The sequence below is a fragment of the Equus caballus genome, chromosome 9, assembly GCF_041296265.1.
Source record: "Equus caballus isolate H_3958 breed thoroughbred chromosome 9, TB-T2T, whole genome shotgun sequence".
Lineage (NCBI taxonomy): Eukaryota > Metazoa > Chordata > Mammalia > Perissodactyla > Equidae > Equus > Equus caballus.
In genome coordinates, this window is record NC_091692.1 from 17797968 (window position 1) to 17824788 (window position 26821).

General features: G+C 39.4%; 1 protein-coding gene across 1 annotated transcript in view; it reads left to right on the forward strand.

Annotated features, from left to right (window-relative positions):
* Positions 1-26821, forward strand: part of CPA6 (carboxypeptidase A6) — a 269567-nt gene that overhangs the window by 172046 nt on the left and 70700 nt on the right. Inside the window, exons 3-6 of the mRNA XM_001494527.5 lie at positions 12113-12237; positions 19531-19645; positions 21575-21676; positions 23853-23957. Of these exons, the coding sequence (XP_001494577.1) occupies positions 12113-12237; positions 19531-19645; positions 21575-21676; positions 23853-23957 (447 nt within the window). The remainder of the gene's footprint in view (positions 1-12112; positions 12238-19530; positions 19646-21574; positions 21677-23852; positions 23958-26821) is intronic.

Genomic DNA, 26821 nt, shown 5'->3' on the forward strand with positions numbered 1-26821 from the left:
TTTTGATTGGGTTCTGATTCCACTAAAGTGCCTTCTTTAACCCACAAGTTGTTTAAAGTCTGTTTTTAAATTTCTAAATGTAGATAGATTTGTTAGTGCATTCTAAATTTAATTACACTGTAATCAGAGAACATTTGTTTGACATCAATTCTCTGACATCTGTTAAAACTTGTTTTTTAGCCTGATATTGAGTCAATTTTCAAAAAAATTCTATGTGTGCTTGGGAAGGAGGTCTGATCTTTCAGTTACTGAAATATAATGGAGGATTTGTAATTTACAATCCTTAGGATATTGTCCATTTTTACCATATATATTTTGATGCTGTTGTATTGGATGCATTTAGATTAATAGTATTTACACCTTCCTGGTAAATTGAACATTTTAGATGTACACATAGATGTACATATGTATATCTATGTATTGACATACATAGATAGACATATTATACATATACACTATATATAGTGTTATATAAATATTGACATATTATCCCCACAAATTGTTTTGCCCTAAATGCTTTGCTATTAATATAGCTATACTGGCTTTTTTTCTTTAGTATTTGTACAGTATGTCTTTTTCCGTTGTTTTATTTTCAACCTTTCCATTTTATGTCTCTTGTAACCAGCTCTTAGGAGGATATTTTTATTATCCAATATACATGCTCTTTTAACTGGAGAAGGTAATCCTTTTTTATTTACTGTTATTTCCTCGTTGCTTTTTTGATGTTTTTTCTCTCCTTTTCTGCCTTGTAGATACCTTACCTGCCTTGAAGCCCCTTTACCCTTCCCCATTGATAATGTAGTTGTCTTATATATTTTATCTACATACACTGATACCCACATCGAAGTATCTTATCTCAGGTATCGTGAGGTTCCTTCCTTTCTCTTCTGTTCCAGGAACTTCCTCTAGCCATTCTTTTTGATACTGTGAAGACCTTGAGGGCAGAATCCTGCTATGTGTTGGGATATAGTGGCTTTTACTTACAGCAGATTGTCTGCTCGTATGCTTTGTAATATTTTTATCACGAACACTTCTTCAGCAAGACTTCAGACGTAAGAATTCTGAGTGGCCTGGCTGGAGGGCACATCTTTCTCTGTCTGAAGAGGTTTTGCATTTATTACTACAAAGTGCTTCCTGATCAAATTTTACTGGCATGTAGGCTTTTTTTAAATCTCATTCTTTAACTGAGGCTCTTGCCCTTTGAAGCTTTAGTTTTGTGCTAGAATCTCAGTTCCAACTGCCCACTTTGGGCTCCAGATCTCTGTGAGTGACAGACACCCACAATTCTGAACGTGGACTACCATCACCGCCCACATGTGTACAGCTCTAGTTGGCGTTATCTTATTTTAGGCTCCTGAGAATTTCCCTTATGTTTTGGAGAGCTCCACTCTACTTTTAAAGGATGTTGGTTATATTTTATTCAGCATTTTCTAGCTATCTTCTAGCAGGTGAGTGCTGAAGTTATCTAGCTCTCTGTTTGACCAGAAATGTAAGCCCCTTGTCTAGTTTGTCGTTAACATAAACTGTCTAGAAAATTTTGGAATCTTTTTTTCATTCCTGGTATTCTGAAATGTTATGATGATGTAATTTGGTGTGGGTCTATTTTCATTTCTTGTGCACTCAATACCCCTTTTAATCTGGAAATTTATGTTTTCAGTTCTGAAAATTCTTGTATTAATGGTCTGATAATATTCTCCTTTCTACTTTTTCTATTCTTGGTGGCTTTCTTATTCATCAGATGTTAGACTACATGATTTAATTTATTTTCTTATATTTTCTCTATTTTCCATCTTCTTACCATTTTGTTGTACTTTCTGGGGAATTTCCTCAACTTCATTTTCCAATTATTCTATCGTATTTTAAATTTATGCCCTTTTTTATTCTCGAATTATTCCTTTTTCAGAGCATTCTGCTCTTGTTTCTTGAATATAAAATCTCCTCTTAGCTCAGAAACATTCATTGCACTTATTAATTTCTGTTTCTTTGAAATTCTGCTCTCCTTCCTGCATTATCTGCATTTCCTCTGAACTCCTCTTTCCTGTTTTCAAGTATCTCTGTTTCTTGTCAGATGATTTTAGCAAATATCTGGTAAGCCTTGACTACACATTTATAGTAAGAGCTAGGCACTGAAAAGCTGACAGGAAAAGCAAATCAAGACCACAATGCACTGTTGGTGGGAATGTAAATTGTTATAGCCACTATGGAAAGCAGTATGAAGGTTCCTCAAAAGATTAAAAATAGAACTACCATATGATCCAGCAATTCTACTTCTGGGTCTATATCTAAAGGAAATGAAAACAGGATCTCAAAAAGATATTTGCACTTCCATGTTCATTGCAGCATTGTTTACAATAACTGAGATATAGAAACAACCGAAGTATCTGTCAACAGATGAATGGATAAAAAACATATGATATATATTTATATATTTTTTTATATTTGTATAAAATGGAATGTTATTCAGCCATGAGAATGTAGGAAATCTTGCCATTTACCACAACGTGACTGGACCCTGAGGGCATTATGCTAAGTGAAACAAGTCAGACGGAAAAAGACAAATACTATACGATCTCACTTATATGTGGAAATTTAAAAAGCCAAACTCATAGAAACAGAGGGTAGAATAGTAGTATCAGGGGCTGGGGGAAATGGTGAGATGTTGGTCAAAGGGTACAAACTTGAAGTTATAAGATGAATAAGTTCTGGGGATCTAATGCATAGCATTGTGATTATAGTTAACAATACTGTATTATATACCTGAAAGTTACTAAGAGACTAGATCTTAAACGTTCTCACCACAAAAAAGAAATGTTAAATATGTGACATGTTGGAGGTTTCCGCTGACGCAATTGTTTATAAGTGTATCAAAGCAAAATGTTGTACGCCTTAAACTGGCACAATATCATATATCTCCATAAAGCTGGGGTGGGGAGAGCTGCCAGGAAGACTGATGTATGTGAATGGGACTTGTCAAAGAGCAGACTTCATTTCACCCAATGATTAGTTCGAGTACCACTAAGTAACACCATCAAGTCATTTTTTCTTTGGGATGGTATGGTTTCTCCAACCTCCTGCCTGGAATGTATACCCCTCGTTTCCAGAGTCCTTGTTTCGGATAAGAAAAACTAAAATTAGTGTGCAGATTTTTGCTACCCTACGTGTTTTCCATCCAACCTTGTACCCCAGCCTCTTCTGCGTCCTTTATCACTGCTTTAAAGCCCCTCTGTTTCAATTTCTCCAGAAAACACATTTCACTGGGGATATGCGAGGACCATTACCTGAGAGTGGGACTGGTGCAGAGGATTTAGAGTGCTTATCTAGATCTTCTTAAGGTTCCTTTGTGTTTATGTCACCATCTTCTCACTTCCGCCTTTCATACTCCACAGTGACACCAATTCCTGAGACTGTCCAGGGCTTCTGTGAAGCTCATGAACTTGCTTTTCTTTGCTATCCCATACCTCATCCCCAGCTGGTTAGATTTGAACTCTCTGATCAGCTAAGTCATCTACCATTTCTCTATTTGCTTTTCATCTTTATATTTTATTGCTCAGACCCACAGTTAGTTTCACCAAAGGCAAAGTTAGTGTTTCTCATTCCAGTTCTCTTTGTTATTTTGGAGGCGACTGTGTAGGGGCAGTGGAATGGCAACATCTTTATCCCACATGTTGAAACAGGAAATCCTGTCAATAGAGAAGCACATTGGTTAAGTCAGGATCAATTACATGGAAGCTGGTTAAAAGAACTCCTTCTGTGCTTCAAATCATCCAAATAAACCTCAAGCATGCTTTTGTGTAGTATCACCAAATAAAAAACAAATCCAGAGTTAGGTAAGGATATTGCAAATGCAGGAAAAAAAGACTATTGTAACAGAGTGAATGTACAAGTCTCAAAAGTCAGACAGAAAAGGGCTTTTCTTTTATGGAGAAGAGTGAACAAGGCTAGAAAGAACCAGGTGTGGGGAAGTGGGATGAACAGCTGGAAGGGGCCTGATCAGAGAACAGATCAGAGTATGTTGCACCATGAGGTCAGTTGATGCTCAGGACGGGCTGTTACAGAGGGGCTGTATGCTGTGTCAGGCTGAGGGTGGGTAAAAGTTCAGGGCCCTGGTGGGAAGAGAAAGGCTTACCTAATGTTTGGTTGAGTCAAGGAGCAGATATTTTGCCCAGATTGATCAGTGGGGATGAACACTTCAGCTAATTATTTATGAGGCAAAGAATGGGAATCTGAGGGTCTATGTCTGAGCTTGTCGTAAGTAAACAAGGGGGAAATCCATGAGTCTTTTCTAAGTCATATGAGGAGGATGGTTCCTTGCAGTAAGCCATTTCCAGAACACAAAGGGGCAGTGGGATGACTGTAACTGTCATTGTTTTCCAGGATCATAGGGCTTAGGTAAACTTCAACATTGTCATTCTCTCTTTTCCCTTCTGTTCCTGACCCAACCCACCTTGCATGGAAGCCTCTCAATGATGCTTCTTACTCCACTTTCCTTCGCCTTTGCCCGGCTAACTCCTGCTCATCATTCAGTGTTACATAGGCATCACCTCTCCTGGGAAGGTGTCCCAAACTGCCTCCCAAAATGTAGTTAAACAGTCCTCATGGGTCTTCTCTCTGTAGATTAAGCATGTAACTTCTGCTTAGTCTTTGAGGGCCGAGCTGTATCTTACTCATTATCATATCCTTAGCACATAGCTGAGAGCCTGTAGGTGCTCAGTAAACAGTGAACGGATGTGGGGTGGTTACCATAGCTGTGACTTTTGAAAATCAGCCTGTCTCACAGACAGCTGAGAGACAGAACGATCTCCAAATCCTCTAGATTGTTCACAGGATGATGATCCAGTTGCTTGATCATCCAACCCTCCATTTGGATGATTCCTCACTGGTCTTTACCATCAGCTGGCAATTAATGTGAAAGAAAATAATGTGCTGATTTCCATTTCATCTTCTTAGCTGCTTTAGAAAAATGCTTTCTTTACTGAGAATAACTTTAAAAATTGAGTAGTTATTTTGCTTTATATATTATTTTCAATACTGACCTATAGGTCAGTATAACTGATGACTAAAAGGTGACACTAGTGCTAAATTGTCCTGGCCATTTTTTGTTTTTGCCTTTTTAAAAAATTTTATTGAGGTCATATTGGCTTTTAACATTGTGTAAATTTCAGGTGTACACTTTTATATTTCAGTTTCATATAGATTGCTTCGTGTTCACCAATAGTCTAGTTTTTATCTGTCACCATACACTTGCCCCTTTTCCCCTTTCTCCCTCATTCACCCCCTTTTCCTCTAGTAACTACTAATCTATTCTCCTTATCTATGTGTTTATCTTCCACGTATGAGTGAAACCATATAGTATTTGTCTTTCTCTGACTTATTTCGCTTAAGCTAATACCCTCAAGGTCCATCCATGTTGTCGCAAATGGCATGATTTTGTCTTTTTTTATGGCTGGGTAGTGTTCCATTGTATATATATACCACATCTTCTTTATCCATTCATGCATTAATGGGAACTTCAGTTGCTTCCACAACTTGGCTATTGTGAATAATGCTGCAATGAACATAGGTTGCATAAATCTTTTTGAATTCTTGATTTCATATTCTTTGGATAAATACCCAGTAGTGGAATAGCTGCATCATACAGTTTTTCTATTTTTAGTTTTTTGAGAAATCTCCATAATGTTTTCGATAGTTCAGTGCCATAATTTTCTTAATTAAAAAGCAATTGAACTACTTGATTTCCAAGTGCCCCTTAAACTATAATTCTTCCAGATTCAGCATGTCTTTCTGAGTCTAGAAGTTTACATATCCCTGGGAAAATCTTTCTCAAGTTCACCCATATTTTTCTTCTAACTCTGAGAGTCTTTCTGATAGCATTCAATCCCAAGAAAGATCCCAGTTCCTTAAACCTTCCATAAAATCACCTAACACAGGCCCGAATCCCATAAATTCTTTCCAACACCCTCCTTCAGAGATCACCCTTTCCTGCAACAAGCCAATAACCCAAACTTTTTTTTGACTACTGGTATGTTCTGAGAGTCTTTGATGGGCTTCAACAGTCCTTTCAAATTGGTGAATGTACCAATTAATAGTTAGGGAAACGTCAAGAATCTTTCTATTTTCAACATGTGTGCTTTGTTTTGATTTATGAGACTCACTATCCAATTATAACAATCAGCATTCAGCCTTGAAGAGAACCACAGGGAAAACCTAGGCACCAAAGCAAAGCTTTACCAGGCCTTCCCACCTTGACCTAATGTCGTGGGAATAATGCTTTTCTGATGACTAGCACTCAGGCTAGTAGTATGAATTTCTATTATATTAAAATTTATAAGCAATGCTTTCATTTGGACTGAACTAATTTTATTGCACTATTGGGCCTCCACTAATATTTATGACTATTTTAATTCCTAATTAGTTGTTAGTTAATATATTTTCATCTTTAATGGTGAAACAAGAGACTTAGATGCCTAAATTTCTGGAGTCTTTTGTTGGATTTATTGGCGCTGTGCTTTAGGGAAGTGATAACTTGAAAAGTGCTTCTGGGCTTGAAGAGAGAGGATAAGGACTGGGTAAAATTAGCCCCAGAATTTTAACAACTTACCAAATGCCTTTGGTTTACAGGAGATCGTATCCTCTGGCCAAGTTTGCCTTCTAGCAGCTGACCAATATTTGAAATGTTGACAAGTCATAAGAAGCACAAATAATATCATGAAAAATAAGCATTTCTTTAAGTGTGTAGCTGAAGTGGCCACTACAGTCATCAGAAGAGGATGCAATACTGTGACGTAAGAAGCAGCATATGCTAAGATTACACTTAAATGTAATAAAATTTCAAAATTAAGGACTTGTGAGTTGAAAAATGGGATGAGTGGACAAAATTTAAGAGGATCCCCTCACCAATTTCTTGGTGAAAGGAACTAGAATTAGAAATCTAGAAATGCTCTGGAGCAATCTTGGAGAAAGCACATATCTGAGGAAAGAGGAAAATGGGTGATTCATTTATTCCATCTACAAAATATTTCTTCAGTGCCTGTTATGTGTCATGCACGGTTCTAAGCACTGGGATATAGGAAGAGGGGGGAAAAAAGGAATTCCACAGTTTCAACTCTCATGGAAATAATGGAGAAAACAGATATTAACGTGACAATTATAGTGGGTTGAATGGTGGCCCTCCAAAAGATATGTCCATACCCTCACTCTTGGAACCTGTGAATGTGACCTAATTTGAAAAGTCTTTTCAGATGTACTTAAGTTAAGGATCTCAAGATGAGAGCATCCTGGATTACCCAGATTGGCCCTAAATCCAATGACAAGTATCCTTAGGAGACACAGAAGAGGAGAAGACCACACAAAGACAGAGGCAGAGATGGGAGTGATGTGGCCACTAGCCGAGAAATGCCCACAGCCACCAGAGGCTGGAAGAGACAAGGAAGTCTCCTCCCCTAGAGCCTTCAGAGGGAGCATGGCCCTGCCAACACCTGGATTTTGGACTTTTGGCCTCCTGTGAGAAGTAGAGAAAATAAATCTCTGTTGTTTTAACCCATGTGATTTGTTGCAATTTGTTATATTTGCCTTAGGGAACTAATATAATAATTATGGAAATGAGATATAATTAAAAGTTCCATAAAAGCAGATAACAAAAGTACTTGACCTAAACTTGGTGGTCAGAGAAGCCTCCCAAGAGGTCATAGACAAAGATGCTAAAAGAATATTCTAGAAGATAAAATGGGTCCAGACCAAAAAGACAATTTTAGGGGTAAATAAGAGAGGACACTTTTCAGTGCCTTAAGATTTAATGTGTGCTAATATGGAATTAATATGATTATGCAAATTAAATCAAACACTAGTTGACTACAAACTTGGTATCAAGATTTCTTATTCGAAACCCGTTATGTGACACATAAGTGCACTGCCTAACACTTTTCCAAACCAACGAAACTTCAGAGTCACTTAGAGCAGGACTGTCCTCTCCCGTGCTTCTCTGCTACCTCGGGCAGCTGGGAGGCAGGCCATCCGTTGCCGAGTTCAGAAGCACCTCAGGTGTCTTCCCACAGCCACACATAGGACTCACCCTGAAGCTACTGGAGGACACTAATCACCCCTCCAGGGACACCTGAACCAGGTGTGTAATCAGCCCTGGGCCTAAAAGACAGGTGGGGCTTCACAGAGGCCAGACTAGGCCACGAAGTAAGCGCTGCACAGGAACCAAGAGAGCCATGACATTAGTGCCAGACTGAAATAGGAGTTTTTTTAAATTGCAAAGAAATTATTTTTGAATTTTGAATCATTTATTATTTAATGAATTCCTGCTAGTCACCAGGCATAGGTTTAAAGTACTTTATAGATATTAATTTAAGCCTAAGAAATCTGTGAAAAATATACTATTCATAACCCCACTTTACAAATGAGGAAACTGAAGTGCAGAGAGCTAAAGTAAATTGCCAGAAGTCACTCAGCTAATAAGTGGCAGAACTGGGATCAAACTCAGCCTGACTGGTTCTAGAATTCATGCTTTTAATCACTGCATTTTCTATAATCTCTGTAATCCCATAACAATAACAACCGCCACTAACGTTATCAAATACTGATTAACAAGGAAGTGTAATTATCATCTTCATTTTACAGATGGAGAACATGAGGCTCAGAGAGGTTAAGGAATTTGCCATATATCACACAGATGCTACATGGGGGAGCCTGAATTTAATCCTAGGGAGTCAGACTGCAGAGTCCAGGGAATTCACCACCGCACTAGAGTGGCTTCAAATCCGGCTATTGCCTTTGTGCTCGGAAACATTCCAGCTTTGTTCATATTCTTGGTTTATTTATTGCTCCACTCCCCTCCAAAGCCATCTATAGGTTTTAATCTCTTGGAACAAGGGAACAATCTCACCATATTCTTCATTTTAACTAGATACGTGTGAAGTAGAACATTATCTTTCCTGCCTCCATCTTTTCTTTTCATATGCTTTTCAAATAACAATAATAACAAATAGCTAATTTTTCTGAGCTTTTGCTATGCGCCAGACTGTCTTCTATATGCTTTACTTCTATTATTCCAATTAATCCTACCAAAACAAAGCCTTGTTGATAGGTTATCTTCACAGTATGGATAAGGAAACAGGCTCAGAAATGTTAAAACTTCCCCCAAAGTCACACAGCCAATGCTCCCAGAGCCAGCATTCCAGCCAGGGTCATCAGATTCCTCAAGTCCATACTCTTGACCTTTACACTCAACTGCCTCCAGCTCTTAAACGGGTCTGACTATATGTGACTGGTAATCGTATGAGGAAAGAAATACCGCTGGGTTCCAAGGCCAGAGCGCTCTGCAAAGGAACATCCTTTCCTAGAATATCAGAGAGCTGTTGGCAGCAAAGACCTGGGCTGGTTGGCAAACAGCCTTAGGCCATCCTGACGAGGGAGGTAATACTTGGTTTGTCATCATAATCCAGGGTCACCCAGCTTTGCAGTTCAAGACTGTTTATCACTTCATCCACATGCGATCATGCCCTAAGGAAACAGCTGAAGGTGACCTTCCCACAGTGGGTTGATTGGAACTGTGAAATACCTGCATATTGATTTATAAGGCAAATAACCCCTAACAGGAAAGACCAGAGTATGAGACCCACTGGCCAGATCCCCTCAAACACTACATCAGGAAGCTCGAAGTTGCTTATTCTTCTGAGGTAACCTCAGAAGAGCCTGAAGACACTTACCCCATCAGTAAATTATGGGCACCAGAGTTAGGCATATTCTGTTCCACTACTTTATAGCTGTGCATCCTTGGGAAAATGGTCTTGCCTCTGTGATGCTGAGTCTTCTCGTTCACAAATGTATCTACAGTTACCTCCTTTCTCAAGGTGTTATTGAAAAGATTAGAAATATCTATAAGACAGATGGCACTTAAAAAATCTCACATGAGTAGCGTCGTCCCCTATGTCTTGATATAGGCAAGGGCCTGCCACTCAGACTGTTACTTATCCATGTAATATCCAAGCATATCCATGTTACTTATCCATGTAATATCCAAGTAATATCCATGTTACATATCCAAGCATCCTTTTCCCAAAATATTACTGGAGAAAAGCTGATAACTCATTTTAATTTACTTTCCTAATATCACAACAAAATACAATTCCTGATTTTGCAAATTCTTTTTTGTTGGTTTCCTTTAGACCAACTGCTTTTTGATGACATTAGTTTCCGAGGAAGCCTTCTCCAGGTCATGCTGGAGGCTGTGTTACTTCCATGCAACTTTCCTATGGGGAAGCTACTCTTTTCTGTGGGATGAGGATTCTTATTTTAGCATGTGCCCCAGAAAATAGCACTTATGGACTCATCTCCAGAGCGCTTACTCATATTTTTTTAGGTTCGTGTGGCTCTCTACCCTCTGAATACAGCACTATTTCCTCATCTCCACTGGCATTCAGCGATAAACCTTAATATCAAAATCTGTCTCTATACTGGGTTTAGAGACAAGTTCCAAAGATGACTGAAGGATTAGAACATCTAATGTATAAAGAAAAGTGAAAGATACCCATGTGCTTTATCTCGCAAAGGCAAGAAACCAGCCATTGCTCACTGAAGAATGGAACAAGAAAAAATGAAATTGTGCTGCAGTGTAAGGGACTAAGAAAAATGTCTGACAGTCTTGTTAAACGTGCATATGAGTTAAATTAGGATGTTGTCGACTCTCCTCTTTTGGAGACTTAAAAGATGTGGTTTAGATGCAGCTATTGGGGACAGTTTAGTTCAGTCCTAGCTGTACCTTGCCCAAGGGCTGACAGATGGATCAGATGACCTCTCAGCATCCCTTCCAGCCCCACACTTCTGTTCTTCTATGCTTGTTGGACTAGATGTTAGCTGAGTCAGATTTGCCCTTGCAAGGTAGTGGAGGAGTCAGCTACTTGAAAGAAAGCAGGTAGACTTTTTGTCCCCAAAATAAATGCCTCTCTACCCTGTTCCAGATTAAATTATGCCACTAGAGGTGTATTTCCTTGAGTCACAAAGTATTTTTAGCGCTCACAGAATGCAGACACAGACACCCAAGTGAAGAGAAGTAATTAACCCTTATCAGGTAAGGGCTTAGCAGGGATCAAGGCCCTGCAACAGACAAAGACTGGAAATGCAGGAAGAGGGAGTCCCAAAGCAGAGAGAAGACAGAGACATCACTGTACAGACAAACCGCCAAATTGGTAGTGTAATTCTAGACTTGTATAGAAAACAGGGCTCTCCTCCCTCCCAGCTAGATTCGGTCATTCTTCCACTGAATGTAGAGCTCCTACCAGGTGCAGAGCACTAGACAAGGCACTGGGGACACTCCAGTGAGCCAAACAGATGTAGCTCCCGCTTTTCTGAAAAACACTGAACACGTGGTGAACATGTAGTAAATTACTATATGGGTTCTACGTGTATGCAACAAATAATGATTGAGTTGCTGATACGCACAAGGCACCATTCTAGGCACTTGGAGTGGGGTGGTAACCAAATGGACAAATCCTTTGCCCTCATGGAGCTTACATTCTGGTCAGAGGAGGTAATGTAATGAAAGAAGCACAAGGTGCTCTAAGAACAAGGACAAAGAGACCTACCCTAGCTGCCGAGTCCTCCCTGAGAAGGGGATGTTTCTACTGACACGTGAAGGCTGAGTAGGAACTGGTGAAAGGCAGGTACTGGGGAAAGAGGAGGCACCTGCAGAATGTCCCATTTAAAGTAACCAAATGTTGTCAATCTACTGCAGTTTTGCTTGTGTAGTAGGAGGAAGGGTAATTTATATCTTTCTTTTTCTTAGTATTATTCAAATATTTGTGTAATAATGAATTTAAATATTGTTAAAGTCATGCTTAAAACTATTTTATCTCATTTTTACCTTGTGGTTTGAATGTGTTGGTCTTTAAACTATGACTTGTAAATTATGGTCAAATTCTATACGGATGTAATTCAGACACCAAATTCAAAATCAAATAGGCATTTTACCCTGATGAGGCAAGGATTGAGTCTAATTCCAGAATGTGTTTGGTGTTACTGTCTGCAAACAAGATAACGTGTTTGACATTGTGACGTGGATCTTTCCCCACCTACATTGAATATGAATTATAGGTTGGTTCCTGCACTACAGGTGGACCTGTGGCAGCCCAGCAGTATCTCCTATGTCTCAGAGGGAGCAGTTACTGATGTGCATATTCCCCAAAACGGTTCCCAAGCCTTGTTAGCCTTCTTACAGGAAGCCAACATCCAGCACAAGTAAGCATTCTTTATCACTTGCTTAATTCATTTGTACTAAACTGAACTGAATGGTAGCTGTGCTCAGGTTATTTATTGAGTGCCTAGCACAGTGTTTCAGTTATATTTATCTTTGATGAGCTGATTACTATAATGGGGGAGGGGAGGGAGACCACACTGACATATCACTACACCATTAAGTGATCAGTGTAAACATAGAAAGTTTTTTCTATGTGAGAAAAGGAGAGCAGCGTAGCAATGCCTAGAAAGTGGATGGGAAGGCATGAGCAGAAACAGCTTCCTTCAGGAGATGCATTGGTTAGCAAAGGATGAGACTTGGGACATGCAGGTGGAGGGGAGAGTGAGAGCAAGGGGAAGAAGCAGCATAGAATGTGTGCGGGGAACTGATGTAGTTCTGTGTTATTAGTGTACAAAGTACAAGTCAGAAAGTAGAAAGAAAAGATACTGAAGAGGCTGGGGGAGGCCAGGTTGTGGGAAGTTTGATGTATAGTGTAAGGAGCTCAGACCTTATCCTGTGGTTGGTGTTGCACAATTGGAGGATGTAAGCAAGGGAACCACATGTCACTGGGGTGCAGGGACAATAGTAGACTATAATAATAATCCAGGTAACAGCGAGGCCCTGAGTCAGGACCTGAGTAATGGGATCAGGAGAGCACTCAAATAGTTCAGAGGCAAAACCACCTGGACTCGCACTTGGTTGGATGGAGGTAGAAGAGGAAGAAGTCAAGGGTGACTCCAAGTCTTCTAGCTTGGGTGATTGAGTAGACAGAGTCAAACAGATTTGAATATTTTGAGATTTTTGTTTTGTTTTTAGAAATAGTTACGTAGTAATAATGAAGCAAGTGGAAGAAAGTCACAGGAGGCAAAGGAGAAATGAAAAACTTTCAACAGAGGGAACAATAATGGTGCCAAAGGCTGCAATGATATCCAGCAAGAAAAGGACTGACCAGTTTCCTTTGGGTTTGGCAATGGAAACTGTGTTGATAACTGTAATGGTGGGATTAGTTTGTTAGGAGTAGAAGACAGAGAAGTGAACAGGAGGTAAGAACAGACAAGTGTTTTCTCACTATAGAAGCAGGGCAGATTACTGCTCTTAGAAGTTATGATAAAGAGAGCAGGAGAGAATGAGGAGCGACTACAGGGAGATGCAGCATCCATGGCTGTCTGAGATTTGGGATTTGTCTGTGTAGGAGGCAATTTTGGCATGGAGGCTGAGGGGAAGGACCAGGAGGGAAGGAGATAGGAATGAATGTACAGATGGAGGAGTGGGTCTGAACAGTAGGAAGGATAGCTTATCCCACAAGACGGAAGAGGTGAATATGGGCCTATTTAAAATTATAGAGAGGAGAAACAACAAGTTGAAAGAGATCATAACTGACAGCTAAATTTTCTGGATGAAGTAAGAAGCAAAATTATCTACTGAAAGTGAAGAAACGGGGGTTGAAGAGAGTTGCAGAGAAGAGAGAGTGTAACCCTGATACAGAGTTAAGGTTTTGTTGGATAGGACCACAGAAAGGTTAGGGTGGCAAGGAAGTTGAAGTTCCTAGTGAGATACTAGCTCATCCATGGGGTCTAATCTGGGTAGGAGAGAGGAGCATCTATGAAGAACGGTAGGACAAAATGGAAGAATCAAGGAAGGTATGAAGACTTTATATCGAAAACAGATATAGTATGACTGAGGGCAACAAATTGGAAAGGAGGGAGTTTTGGCAAAGCACAGGCTATTAGATATTAAGAGTTACGGTGTAGAACATTTAAGGCTGGTGACAAGATTCAACGAATAGCTGTGGAGGAGAAGGCTGAAGTCAAGTGGAGATCATTGAGGCTGATGTGGTCAAGAATGAGTGGGCTTAACCACCAAAGAATCATCACAGTAGTCTTGACTCTCCTTGGCTGATGGCAAGATTAGAGGTGGAGGGAAGGAATATGCTCCTGGGACCGGAATATCAGGAAGTAGCCAGGAGTTAAAGGTAAGCAACTAGGAATGGCGTGATGCTGAAAGGAGGATGCGCTTTTCCTGGAAGTTGCAAGAGAGATCTGAAAGCACAAAAGGGAGTTCAGGAGAATGCTGACCCCCCTCCCTTCTGACTCCATGGTAGCTGGAGTGGAAGAATAGGAAGCCGCAAAAGAATCTGTGTCCTTGAGTCCAATTTCTGTTTGGGCAAGAATATGAGACGAAAAAGTTCTCTGAAGAAACTGGAGAATTTAGGAAGTTTATTTACAGTGGAAGAGGGATTCCAACAGGCACAAGAGAAAAGAAAGTGGTGGAGAGATGGAGAGTCAATGCAGGATTTGGGGGGAGAAGGGCAGTATAGTGAATTAATGAGAAGCATGATTGTAAATGACTAGCCTCAACTATTCCAACTTTTTAGCAAGTGGTTGTGCTGCCAAAACTGACACAAAGATCCCTGATGATGTTAGGCAAGGCCTGGGGTGGGTTCATGGCTCTGTGAGCCAATGATGTGAGAGCTCTAGTCTCTGTGGAAGCTTGGGCCAAGTGGCACAAAGTGGCGGTGGACCACACAAATACTTCCCTGCCAGAAAGATAACTACAGCCTTATTAAAGTACTGATATGCTCTTTGCAGAAAGGTATTTTATCTGTGCTTCTAGAACAGGGTAGATTCACAGCTGTGCATAAAACTATTGTTCACATTGAACACATTTTAGTCATTCTATAGCTTTGAAGGTGTGCTTTGATTCTTTGAATGCCTGGCAGGAGAGAGCTTGGTAATTACATCTATAGGTGCTCAGTAACAGTTCACATGGTTTATTAATTATTATTCCATAGAAAAGAGTATACCAGTTATTTTAACAAGTCTCTATTTCCTGCCATTAAATATGGGTCATGTGGAACTGATACAGAATAAAATATCACACTTTATGTCACAAAGAATAAAGTCTAAAAAATGAGTGTTTTAAATCAGTTGTCTCCTCATGGAGAATAATCATTTAGAATTATTCATTTTGTTGGTCCCAAGATAATAGCACATAAGAGTCAATTAAATTCCACAGGACCAGTAGGTACAGATCATTTTAATTGACTTTTATTATTGTATCCTGGGGTATTTTCAAAAGATTATCATTTACTCTGTACAGCTATACATAATGTATAGCTATAGTCATTTTTAAAGCAGAGCTAATGTGACCCCAGGTGTCTGGCCCCCAGATAATCAACCTGCTCTCAATGACATGACAGATGAGATGACTCATTCTGCCATAAAAATTTTTAATCATTTTGTAAATTAAAAACCTGTAAAAATTGGTAATGGAATTTTAAGTATTTTGAGCCTCCCCCACCCCACCCTGGAAGCTTTGAGGAGGTGGCTTTGCACTGAGTGATGACGTCACTTGGAAAGTTCTTAATAGTGTTAGTCGCTATTGCAGGAGCACCTATAGTTGGGGTAGGAATAATAATCAGCTGTAAGGAACTAAGAAAATACAACACAGAAATCTTTTTTGAGCTCAATTTCATGGACCTCTCATCAATCTGCTGGTTTTCACTCAACTACATGACAAGGAAAGTGGGGCTAACCTGGCCACATCACAATTATTTATTTTAATTTTCAGGTTGGTCTCCTTGGGCCTGTATTTAGACACAGTCTAAGTTATTGAATGGAGACCCTGTATCAGTCTGCTGGGGCTTCTGTAACAAAGGACCACAGACTGGCTGTTTTAAAAAACAAAAATGTATTGTCTCGTGATTCTGGAGGCTAGAAGGCTGAAATGGAGATGTTGGCAGGGTTGGTTCCTTCTGAGGGCTGTGAAGGAAGGATCTGTTCCAGGCCTCCCTCCTTGCTTTGCACATGGCTGTCTTCTCCTTTTGTCTCCTCATATTGTCTTCCCTTTCTGTGTGTCTATCTTTGTGTCCTAATTTTCTCCTTCTTTTTTTTTTTCAATTGTGGTAAAATATACATAACACAAAGTTTACCATTTTAACCATTTAAACATACGATTCAGTGGCATTGAGTACATTCACATTGTTGTGCAACCACCAGCATCATCCATTTCCAGAACTTTTTCATCTTCCCAGAGTGAACTGATTTCCCCCTTTTTGTAAGGACACCAGTCATATTGGATTAGGGCCCATCCTAGTGACCTCATCTTCACTAATTACACCTGCAATAACCCTATTTCCAAATAAGGTCACATTCTGAGGTACTAGGGGTTAGGACTTCAATGTACGAATTTTGAGGGGGACACAATTCAACCCATGACAGAGCCTAAAACACGATGGCTTAACTGAAATAGTTTACTTCTCCATCATGTGACAGTCCAGAGGTCAGCAAGCTGTTGCTGTGCTACTACTGCCACCACTGTCATTACCATCACCATCTCTCATGCCATGAAGCTGGTGACAGGACACTGGAGTGCTGAGTTCAGCCACCCAACCACCTCTGAAAAGTCACATCTCTGTGATCTCAACATGGTCATAGCAACAGCAGCAGGAGATGGCTTCTGCCTTGCCCTTAACTTCCTATCTTGTCAGAGTTCACAAATTTGTACCTAGAACCCTAGCTGCAAGGGAGTCAAGGCAAAGTAGCTTTCAGCTTCCCAGCCCTTGCAGTACAGGAAATTCCATAAAGTGAGTAGGGATAAATGCTGAGAGGCAGTCGACCATATCCAGCACAGACACTCAAGAGAGGAAAGAGGAAGCAAGGATCAGCCATATTCTAATACTCTCTTCCTTTTTTATTTAACGTGGGATCTGAGACGACTGATAGCCATGAGTTTCCTGATTTAATTAGCCTAAAGTACTGGTTTCTGGATTGTTAGCCTAAATTTGATCCTGACGATATACTAAAATCATCCGTTGAGCTTTTAAAATGGACTGATATCTATCCACAGAGATTCTTTTTAAAGCTCATAGGTGAATTTACAGCAACCCAGCTTGAGAATCACTGGCCTAAATGACTGGATAAATACCAGGGATCCAAAGGCTAGCTCTATTTAGACTTTAAAATATGGAGACTTTAAAATAAGACTGAGAAGCTTAAGAGTTTATTCATCAAAGGAGCTAAGACCCAACCAGAGTGATTCCATACAACCTCAAACCAAAATCTTTATAATTTTCTTACTTTGGTGAAAATACTAGCAAACTTGACTAGAAAATGTAAAATCTTTTGTAAGAGCAATTATCCTTTAGAATTATTTTGACAATTCTCTGGGTATTTCATTATGTGATTAGTAATATGTTATGTCACTTATCAATTGATAGTGATAAATGATAAAGAATCTAATCAATTAAGAAGCATAGTTTTTTGCACTGAACCTCCTGGGAAAGTATTACTTTTCTAAAGGGAACAATGGTTGTTCTATCAAGAGCTGCCAAACAAACAGATGGATCAGCATCAGAACTTCAGAACTTTCCAATGATGAATGCGAGGAATTGCTCTTACCTTGAGTAGAAATGAGTTATCTGCACTTGTTTCTATTTGGAAGGACTGTCCCCTCTGGAAATACTGCAAAAGCAATACACTACAGCACAATTTTGTAAACGTTGTAAAAATTTTTTTAAGCCCTTGAAAACTTTCTATCTTCGTGTTTATGTTTTTTTATCTTTTTAAACTGAGAATTCGGAAAGAGATTCTTATGTAGATTGCTGGCTTTGGCGATCTATTTACATTTGTTTCCCTTAGTTTCCTGGGATAGAGAAAAGTAGCTAGGAGAAATGGATAGATGGTACCAGTGAGGGAAACATATCTGAAGATCTCCTGCGGTAACTGGAAAACATTGACAGCTTGTAACCACCTCCACCATAATCGCACTTCCATCTTTCTTAACCATCCTAGATCTCTCACAACACAGGAAGTTTGGACATTAATATACGGGTTTATTTGGTTCTTAAGACCCATGTTGACAATATTGTAAACTCCTTTAGTCCGTAAAAACCTACTTTCATCTGTAACTTCTTTCCTTGAGGGGAGAAAGAAAGCACTAATACAGATCGTGTTCAGACTGACGATATTTAACACTCCCTGTACATTTTGAGCCACTGCAAGCAACTATCAAGCAAGTTTACCAAGTTTCTGCCATTCCACCTTGTCTTGATATTTAAAGTCAAAAATTGAAACAAAAAGAACAGTAAGCCAATGACCAATTCCTGATTAAGTATTTTGTCCATGATGGATACTCAGTAATAATGAATGAGTAAATCAAAAGGAATGTCCTATGCCCAGCATGACCCTAAGCAAATCTACTTCCTTCATGAACCAAAAAGTGTTTGTTCAGGTAATTCAAGAGAAGTTTTTTAATTAAATGGCTTACAAGGATCAGCCTTGAAAGCATTTAAAGATGCCATTACATGTTCTTTTAATAGCACTTAAACCACTAAGCAACAGGTTCTTTTGGAAGGTAAAATATGAAAGCAAAGCTTTTTGGCTAACTTCCAGCCCAGAAAAATCACTGAGCTGCTCTTGTGCGCTTTAAGTATTCCAAATGAGTGAGCGAGCGCCTGTTACTCTAGTCTACTTAGAAGGGACGGGGGAGTATTGGGGAGACAAGCCTGTATCTAGCTCAGACGTCTCATCCAGAACATGAACGGCTCCAGCAGGAGCTGGTTCTACACATTGCAGTGGCCCTGGAGTCCCGCACCCTGGCCTCAGCCCGCACTTTCCAAATGCATTCACTTTTATTAGCTTGTCTTCTCTTTGGCATTCTTGACACCAGCAGGCAGTGAAATAGCTTTTTCTGACTCTGGGTATTTCTTCAGTTTCCTCTTGAGGACTGTAGCTCTTTCCTCCTTTCCGTTTTCTGAGTTTTGGGTCAGGTGTGCTGGGTGAAGACAGAGAAGTCTCTCAGTGATGAAATGGATGGGAACAGATAGAAGCAGCAGGAAGGGAGGATGTGGCAAGGGAACAGAGGAGCTTGTCTGGTTTCAGTTTTCATAATGTCACATTGGACTTGGAGTCTAGTTATTAACTAGTCTTAGTTATTAACTAAGATTGTGTATGTAAAATACCTAGCAGAGTGCCTAGCAGCTGGTAGGTCCTTAATAAATATAAATGCTCGTACCCATTATTGGTTCTTGTAGCTGCTCAATCAATGGTAGTCGTTATAACTATTATTATTATTATTTGTGAACATCTGCCTATAATTTTACATTTTGTATTCATTACACCATCTATTTAACAGTTTTTCTTTCCTGAAAAAGAATATTTTCCCAACATTCAGTAATTTAGAAATGTCAATCTTTGCTGTCCTTATTTTCATAGATGCATAATTTTCTTTTGATATTGCCTGATTTTTATATTATCACCATTTAATTTTCATTGTGTCTATCATTTCAAATCCAGGATCCTCATAGAAGATCTTCAGAAAGCACTGGAAAAGGGGAGCAGTTGGCGAACCCAGAGAAATCGAAGATCCCTCTCTGAATATAATTATGAAGTTTATCACTCCTTAGAAGAAGTATGTAATCACAAGAGCTTTCAGTGCTTTTTTACAAATGCATCTTTATCATTTAGGTCTAAGGATTGGGAGAGAAGCATAAAGACAGAGGCAGAGGCTACACGAAGAAAAGGTCTAGCTCTTATATTGTGTAGTCACCTCAGTTCAGTTATCTCTTCCATTAAGCTTTTTACTGCTGTAATAAGAAGTAGCAAAATAATTTGAATTTCATATGCTTTACCCAACCCACCTCTACAAAGGACATGGGAAGTACTGGGGAAGAGCGAGGTAATGTTGCTGTAATTGTAGTTGTAAAGACACTAACTAAGAAGCCACGGAAGGTAGAGTTAGCCAGAGTCTGAGGACAACGATTTTGTGAGGGGTAGTGAACTTTCCTCCTTGCCCCACACCCTCTGCAGCTGAGACCTCCAGAGGTCAAGCCTCATTTGTACAACCTGAGGGCCTTTTAACATGCAGTTGTTTATTCTACCTAGAAAATACAGCAACCCCATCCTCACCGCCACATCCTTTACTATTCACCTGGACAACAACTACCTATTCTTCAAATCTCAGCTTAAGCAAGAAGAGAACTGTTTCTACTCTCCCAGACTGGCTCAGAACTCCCCAACCCCAACCACAGCATCTTACATCCATCAATAGCACATGCATGTGACACCTATCATAGTTTTTAATTATGTAATTATATGACTATTTGATTAAGGCCTTTCTCTCCTAATAAGCTGCAAGTTCCATGAGGGCAGGCCATTTCTTTCTTGGTCACCACTATAACCCCAGTGGCAAGCAAATAGATAGCTGTTGACAGACTGAATAAATGAATGAGTACATACATTTTCCATGCTTCCCCTGAACTGAGCAAAGAAATGTCAGACATAGGATTAATGAGATCCTGTTATATTCTTAAGAGAATATATGGTTCTCTTAGTAATAACTTTCTTTTCAAAATTATTTCCACATATTTCATGTTTCAACATACTTTTTAGGAGCTTGAAATTAGAAGCAATGAAAGGTTTTAGATAACTTGGCACATGGGAGTGCTATTAACATGCACTAGAAAACCAATTTTTAAAAATATATCTATATAGATATGTACATACATATATATACACATAGACACACATATCTATATATAGATAGATAGATATCTTGCTCATTAGACTAAAAAAGAGTAGGAAAAAAAGAAAATATGGATGCTATCCAGAATTTATTTTTTTATCACAGACTCTTTCTTGCACATCATGGAACAGTGGGACACTTTTGTGTGACTCCCTTACTCCTTGCAAGCCTTTTTTAAGTCAGAAATGTCATCCATCTTTCTAAGTGCCTTATTCATCCATCTCAAATATACCTTCTCCTGATGACAGATAAGTGTGTATGACTAGATCAATGCAAATGTATTGCTGTTACTGGGGAAATTATTCAGTGTGCCCTCCGATGTGTGGCTCGATAGACTAACCTTTAAATGCAAAAGATAAAGCCTTTTTCTTAGCATCTTCTGTTGAGCGGCAAATTGCAGTATGCGGAACTTGGATAAATACTTTCAAGTAGTTTAGATGGTTTTTCTGAAGCTGATTCATTTCTTTCCTGTTAAAGACTTGGGGGAAAATGGAAATAAATTTTGATTTTCAGAAAGAACTCAGAACACATTGATTAATTTTCTATAAAACTCTGCCATCAAGATATTAATGATAAGTTGTAGTGGAAGGTGTGCTTTGAAAAGGGAACAATATAAAGACATGAAGCTAGTATTTGAAAAGGCAGAAAATGTAATTTTAAGTATCCCGAAGAAAATTAAAAATATTAAATTGATTTTTGTTCAATTTTATACTCTATGTATGCTCTTTGAATTCTGAGATTTATTCTTGTCTTTGTGTTCTCTAAAAGCTCTGTAATTGTGAGAGTCTGACATGCTTTCCATTTATTTACTTTTAGATTCAAAATTGGATGCATCATCTGAATATAACTCATTCAGGCCTCATTCACATGTTCTCTATCGGAAAATCGTATGAGGGAAGACCTCTTTTTGTTTTAAAGGTAAAAATAAGAAATTATTAAATTAATAAGTATTTACTAAACATTCATCCTTTTCAACTTTGACTGATGGGGAAAAGAAATGAAATGGCCTTTCATAGTGTCGCATATTTAACATCTTCTGATAATTTAAGAAAAAATTTTCCCTTAGCTTTTTGAACCATATTTAATTTTTGCCGTTGAGTATTCCAGAGAATACTATTTTAACATATTTAGAGTTATTGGTGCACTTAAAAAATTAATGGCCTTCAAAATTACTTGTGAGTTGGTGCTACTTAAGATGAACCAACGCAAAACTGCACAAATGTTTCAGAAGGTATGTGTCATTCCCAGCCCTTGACCCTGCATTCTCTTCTAGCTGCTCACCTACGGGCCCTCCATTCCTTCTCAGTCAAACATCTAAAAAGATTTACCTATGACTTCCTCCCCTGCCATTCAGACTCACTGAACTTTGCCCCCACGATTCCTCTAAAGCTTCTCTTGCCAAGATCAACAGCGACTCCTAGTCTGTTCTCTCTAGTCTCTAGTCTCTCTGACCATTCCCTCCAGTCTCACTCACTGGCTCCTCTCCCTGTGTCCTTTCCCTAGGTTCTGGTAATCCTAGGATTCTATTGTCAGATGTGGTCTCACTCTACCAACTCTCTACATGGGCACACCCACCCCACACTTTCAACAGTCATTCCAGACTTTTCTATTCAGTGGAGTTCACTCTCTCGAGCTGTAAATTTATTTCATGCCTTCTTGACATTCTCATCTTAATATTCACGAGAACATCTTAAGACTCAGAATGGCACCAGTAGGCTCCCAGTCAAGAAACATGAGCATCACCCTAAATTCCTCTCCTTTATTTTAACCACTTATTTTAAATCTATCACCAAGAACTGACGATTCTTTCTTCTAAACATCTTTTGCATCTGCTCCAACCTCTTCTCTGGTCCTTACTGCTGTTTCCCTAACTTACCTCTGGATCCATTCTCTCTGGACCATTGCAGTAACGGGCTCAGTACTGAACTTCCTGTCCAGTCCTCATCCTCTACCCTTTCATCCTCTAATCTATCTCTACACTGATGTCAACGTGAGCACAGGCTCTCACTCACACATGCGTACATACACACATGTCCCATGAAATACAGGATGAAGCCTTATCTCTATTCGATGGTATCCAGGAATTTCACGTGTCCTTTGCCTCTGTGCCTCCGCCATTTTTCTTCAAATCCCGGAAGCAGTTCCTCAAATATGGTGGGATCAGATTCTCTTCCAAGCTTGAGATGCTTTCTTCCAACTTGTCTGCCAGGCGAGCTTCAAGTCTTGCTCAGCTATCCAAGTGCTCCTCTTCTGAGAAACATTCTTTTCTTCCCCAGGAAAATTAGACATAGCATTCCCATGTTCCCAAAGTAACTTACGCATATTAACATCATAACGATTGATTGCTCATATCGGCCCTCCCCACGAGCATATAAATTCCTTATCTTTTCATCTTTGAATCTCCAGTGCTGAGCACAATGTCTGACATTGAAAAGGATTTTCCTGAAGTATTAGTTGAGTGAATTAATGAATGAATGAAAAGTAGACACACTATAATGTCAAGAGCTACCTATTGATTACTGGGTTAGAAACCACATTTAAGTAATATTGATATAATATGATTGTAAAGAAAAAATCTGTCACTTGATTCTGCAAATCAAGTGGTTTTGTTTTTCCATTTTGTGTTATAATGAAATTTGACTTTGTCATCTATAGAACAAAGCTATTTGTTTAGGAAATATTCCTTGGGAATATTTATGATTCCTTGGGATTCTGATTCTGATTCTCTTGGTGGCAGGGAGCGGCAAGGGAGGGAAGAGGAGAGGAAAAAGGAGGGATGGAGGGGAACTTAGCATTTTACTTAACAGTCACATATTATATTAAAACAGAGAAGCAAACCTATTTAAGGGATTGCCCTTTTCCTTGTGTATTTTCTAGTTCTTTGTTTTGTAATTAGGGTAATAAATTTATTGTTTCTGCATAAACAAGCCTGGACTTCTGAAATAGATAGGAACACTCTTTGTCTTTTTTATGGGTTACCTGATGAACCAAATTATAGTGAAGAATGATGCTGAAATTTGTATTAAATTATGCTGGTCAGTGAAATCTAAAAATAAAAGCCTGAGTTGGTTACTATGAATCGTCTTGTTTTTAGCTGGGCAGAAGATCACGAGCGTACAAAAGAGCCGTCTGGATGGACTGTGGTATTCATGCAAGAGAATGGATCGGTCCTGCCTTTTGTCAGTGGTTTGTAAAAGAAGTAAGTGAAACCCTTTACACAATGCCCATTTCGGCTAATCAGTGCTTCCCATGTGTTTTTATTCTGCTCAAGGAACAAAATTGGGAATTTGAAGCCAGCAATACCTGACTGAATGATAATAACACTTTGATTTTGTGGGTTGCTTTCATGTTTATGAAGACCTCTTCTAAGCCTGGCTCAGTTTATCCTCGCCTCTGCCCTTGGAGGTAGGCGTTACAAAACCTCATTGAAAAGAAAGAACCCGACAAATTAGGAATGAAACATAGTAGCTGATATATGGGGGAAAGCTAAAAATCTAATTTATGGTGTTCCAGAGCAGTTTCTCATAGGATATTCAGCTGGAAAATTCTACATCACTTGTCTTTTCCATTAAAGTGACCTCACATATGCTGTAACAATAAAGAGATGAGCAAGTGCTCGCATTTTGCCCTCCTGCTATGGATCTATAATTTAGATACCAAAGACCTTTAGCATCTGTGGATTTAACATTCTCAGTTTCCATATTTTTCAGTGATTCTAATGGCCAATGACTCATAATGGTTTCCATTTTCTGAAGGCTTCATTTAAATCATAAATCCGAGGCTTAGTGTATCGAGTGGGTTCTATACCAAGAGTGGGCCAACCTCATGGACCAACATCATATCATGTTCTGATATTTTTCTATTCATTGTCAAGAGTGCAATGACTTTCATAGGTTTTTTTTAACCTTGACTTCTTAGTTTTTTATTTTTAAATAAGACTCTTAAAAGAAAACTAACCCTAGTACTGGTAATGAAAGTAAAGAAGTCTGAGGAAATGAAGGTTCTAAGCCAGAAAATAACCCTAAAAATTTCTTATAGAGAACCATTAGGGATACAAAAGATATTTCAGTTGAATTTCACTGTGTTTTATGGAGAAATTATGTGCCCTCCTGAGGTTTGTGATTTTGAGGACTCTCCTAGTATTGGAAAATGTCTCTCACAAATGTCAAGAAAGTACTAAATTTGCAAAATCTGCCTCACTGTCACTCCCAAACCCACAAAAGGATCCTTAATTTTCCAAATATTATGTAATAAAATTTTCAAACTGTTCCCACTCAGTGTGTTGAGCAATTTATAGTCTCTTAAAATACGATTTATTCTGGTAGGACAAATACAAAAGATAATAAGAAATTAATTCTCTTACCTCGTATTAAATATCCATTATATAAATACAAAATATCTGCTGTCTCAACTTCCAAAAAGAAAAGGGAAAGAAATGGTTAAGTACGGAAGATCTATTGTTTATAGACTACGGTCCTGTGTATTATTGAAGGACATAAGCATATATCTCCCAAACACTTTACCTCATCCCTACACGTGCAACTTCTTCTTTATAACACCTAAACTTACTTTATTTGTTCATGTGGTTATTGTCTGTCTTTTCCTGTACCCATGCCAAGGGCAGAGACGCTAATTATCTTGTTCACTGCCAAATCTCCAGCATCTAATTTTCAAATATTTGTAAATGAATGAGAATGAGAATCCAGTGGTAATGATATGGAAAGATTTCTGGGAGATGACTTGTCAAACCATGTCATAGGCTATGAATGGTACCAGCTGGATTTTTGCAGTGCACAATCTGTACAGCCATTTTGGGCAGTCCCTATAACCCAAGCTAAATTTCCAAGAAAGAGGAGACAAAGTGTAACTACAAAAAAAAGAAGAGGCGAGCATAGTGACTGTCAATTGAGGGAAGTTGATTTAGGAGCAAGATTATGTTCCATCTCACCAAAGAGATAAAAGGAAGGGCTTCTCCCTCCTCCCTCCCACAGCAGGCTGTCTTCAAGCAGACAGATGAGTCCAGACATTCTGTGCCTCTGCTGCCCTTTCCACACCTCTCTCACTCTTGCTCTTATGGCTGTCACTTGCCCCTCTACGTTATCACTTACATTTCCCATCTGAGTCAGGGAAGCAACCAGAAATTGAAAAAAGGAGGCCTATGGGTCACTTGTCCCAGTGTCCTTGTGGAAGCAATGGCGCTGCCAAATGTGACAGCCACATGGTAGCAGTGACTGGAGTGAGTCAACATTTACACATTACAGGCTTGTAAGAAATGTTCTCATCTTGCTTGAAAGCCCTGACTACTTGGTGGGGCAGGGGAGGCTGGTGGCAGGGGTGGGGCACAGAAGGAGTAAGGACTTCAAAGATTTAAATAACCTTAAACCCGCCAAGCATTGGAACATAACCTTTTACACACTCAGTCCCTCGTTAAATCTTCAGTCTCCGAAAAAAGGCAGGGGTGGCCGCTCCAAGAGGGGCTCTAGGCAGCGTCCCTTCCACAGGTCATCTCCCCTCTGCCACAGATGTCCCATGACCAGCTCCCGAGCTGTTACCTTATCTAATTTCCATGCCACCTCTGGGAGCCTCTGGGCTCTTTCTCTGCCACTCAGGAGACTGTAGGATGCTGTGTCTGGCCCTCTCTTAGCTGATACATGCCACACTGCCGATTGTCCCTCTGCATTTGCCCCTTTTTGGCATGTGACGATCATGTGAGGCAATGTCATCTCAGACATGCTGGACAGGACAGAGGTCCTCTTTTCTTACATTTTCTACCCCAATCTGTCAGTGGTTTCTGCCATCTCTTGTTTTCCTGGAGTTTTGACCCCAAGAGAAGGGGTGGTGTCAGAAGCCAAAAGTTTGACTTCCTACCTTTGCTTTCTCTCTTTCTTTGGTACTTTTCCCCAAACTCAACCCCTTAAAACAACAAACATTTATTACCAGATAGTTTCTGTGGGTCAGCAATTCAGGCACATCTTAGCCAGGGGCCTCTGCTCAGGCTACAGTAAAGGTCTCAGCTGGAGCTTCGGTCGTCTTGAAGATTGTGTGGGAGGATTTGCTTCTGAG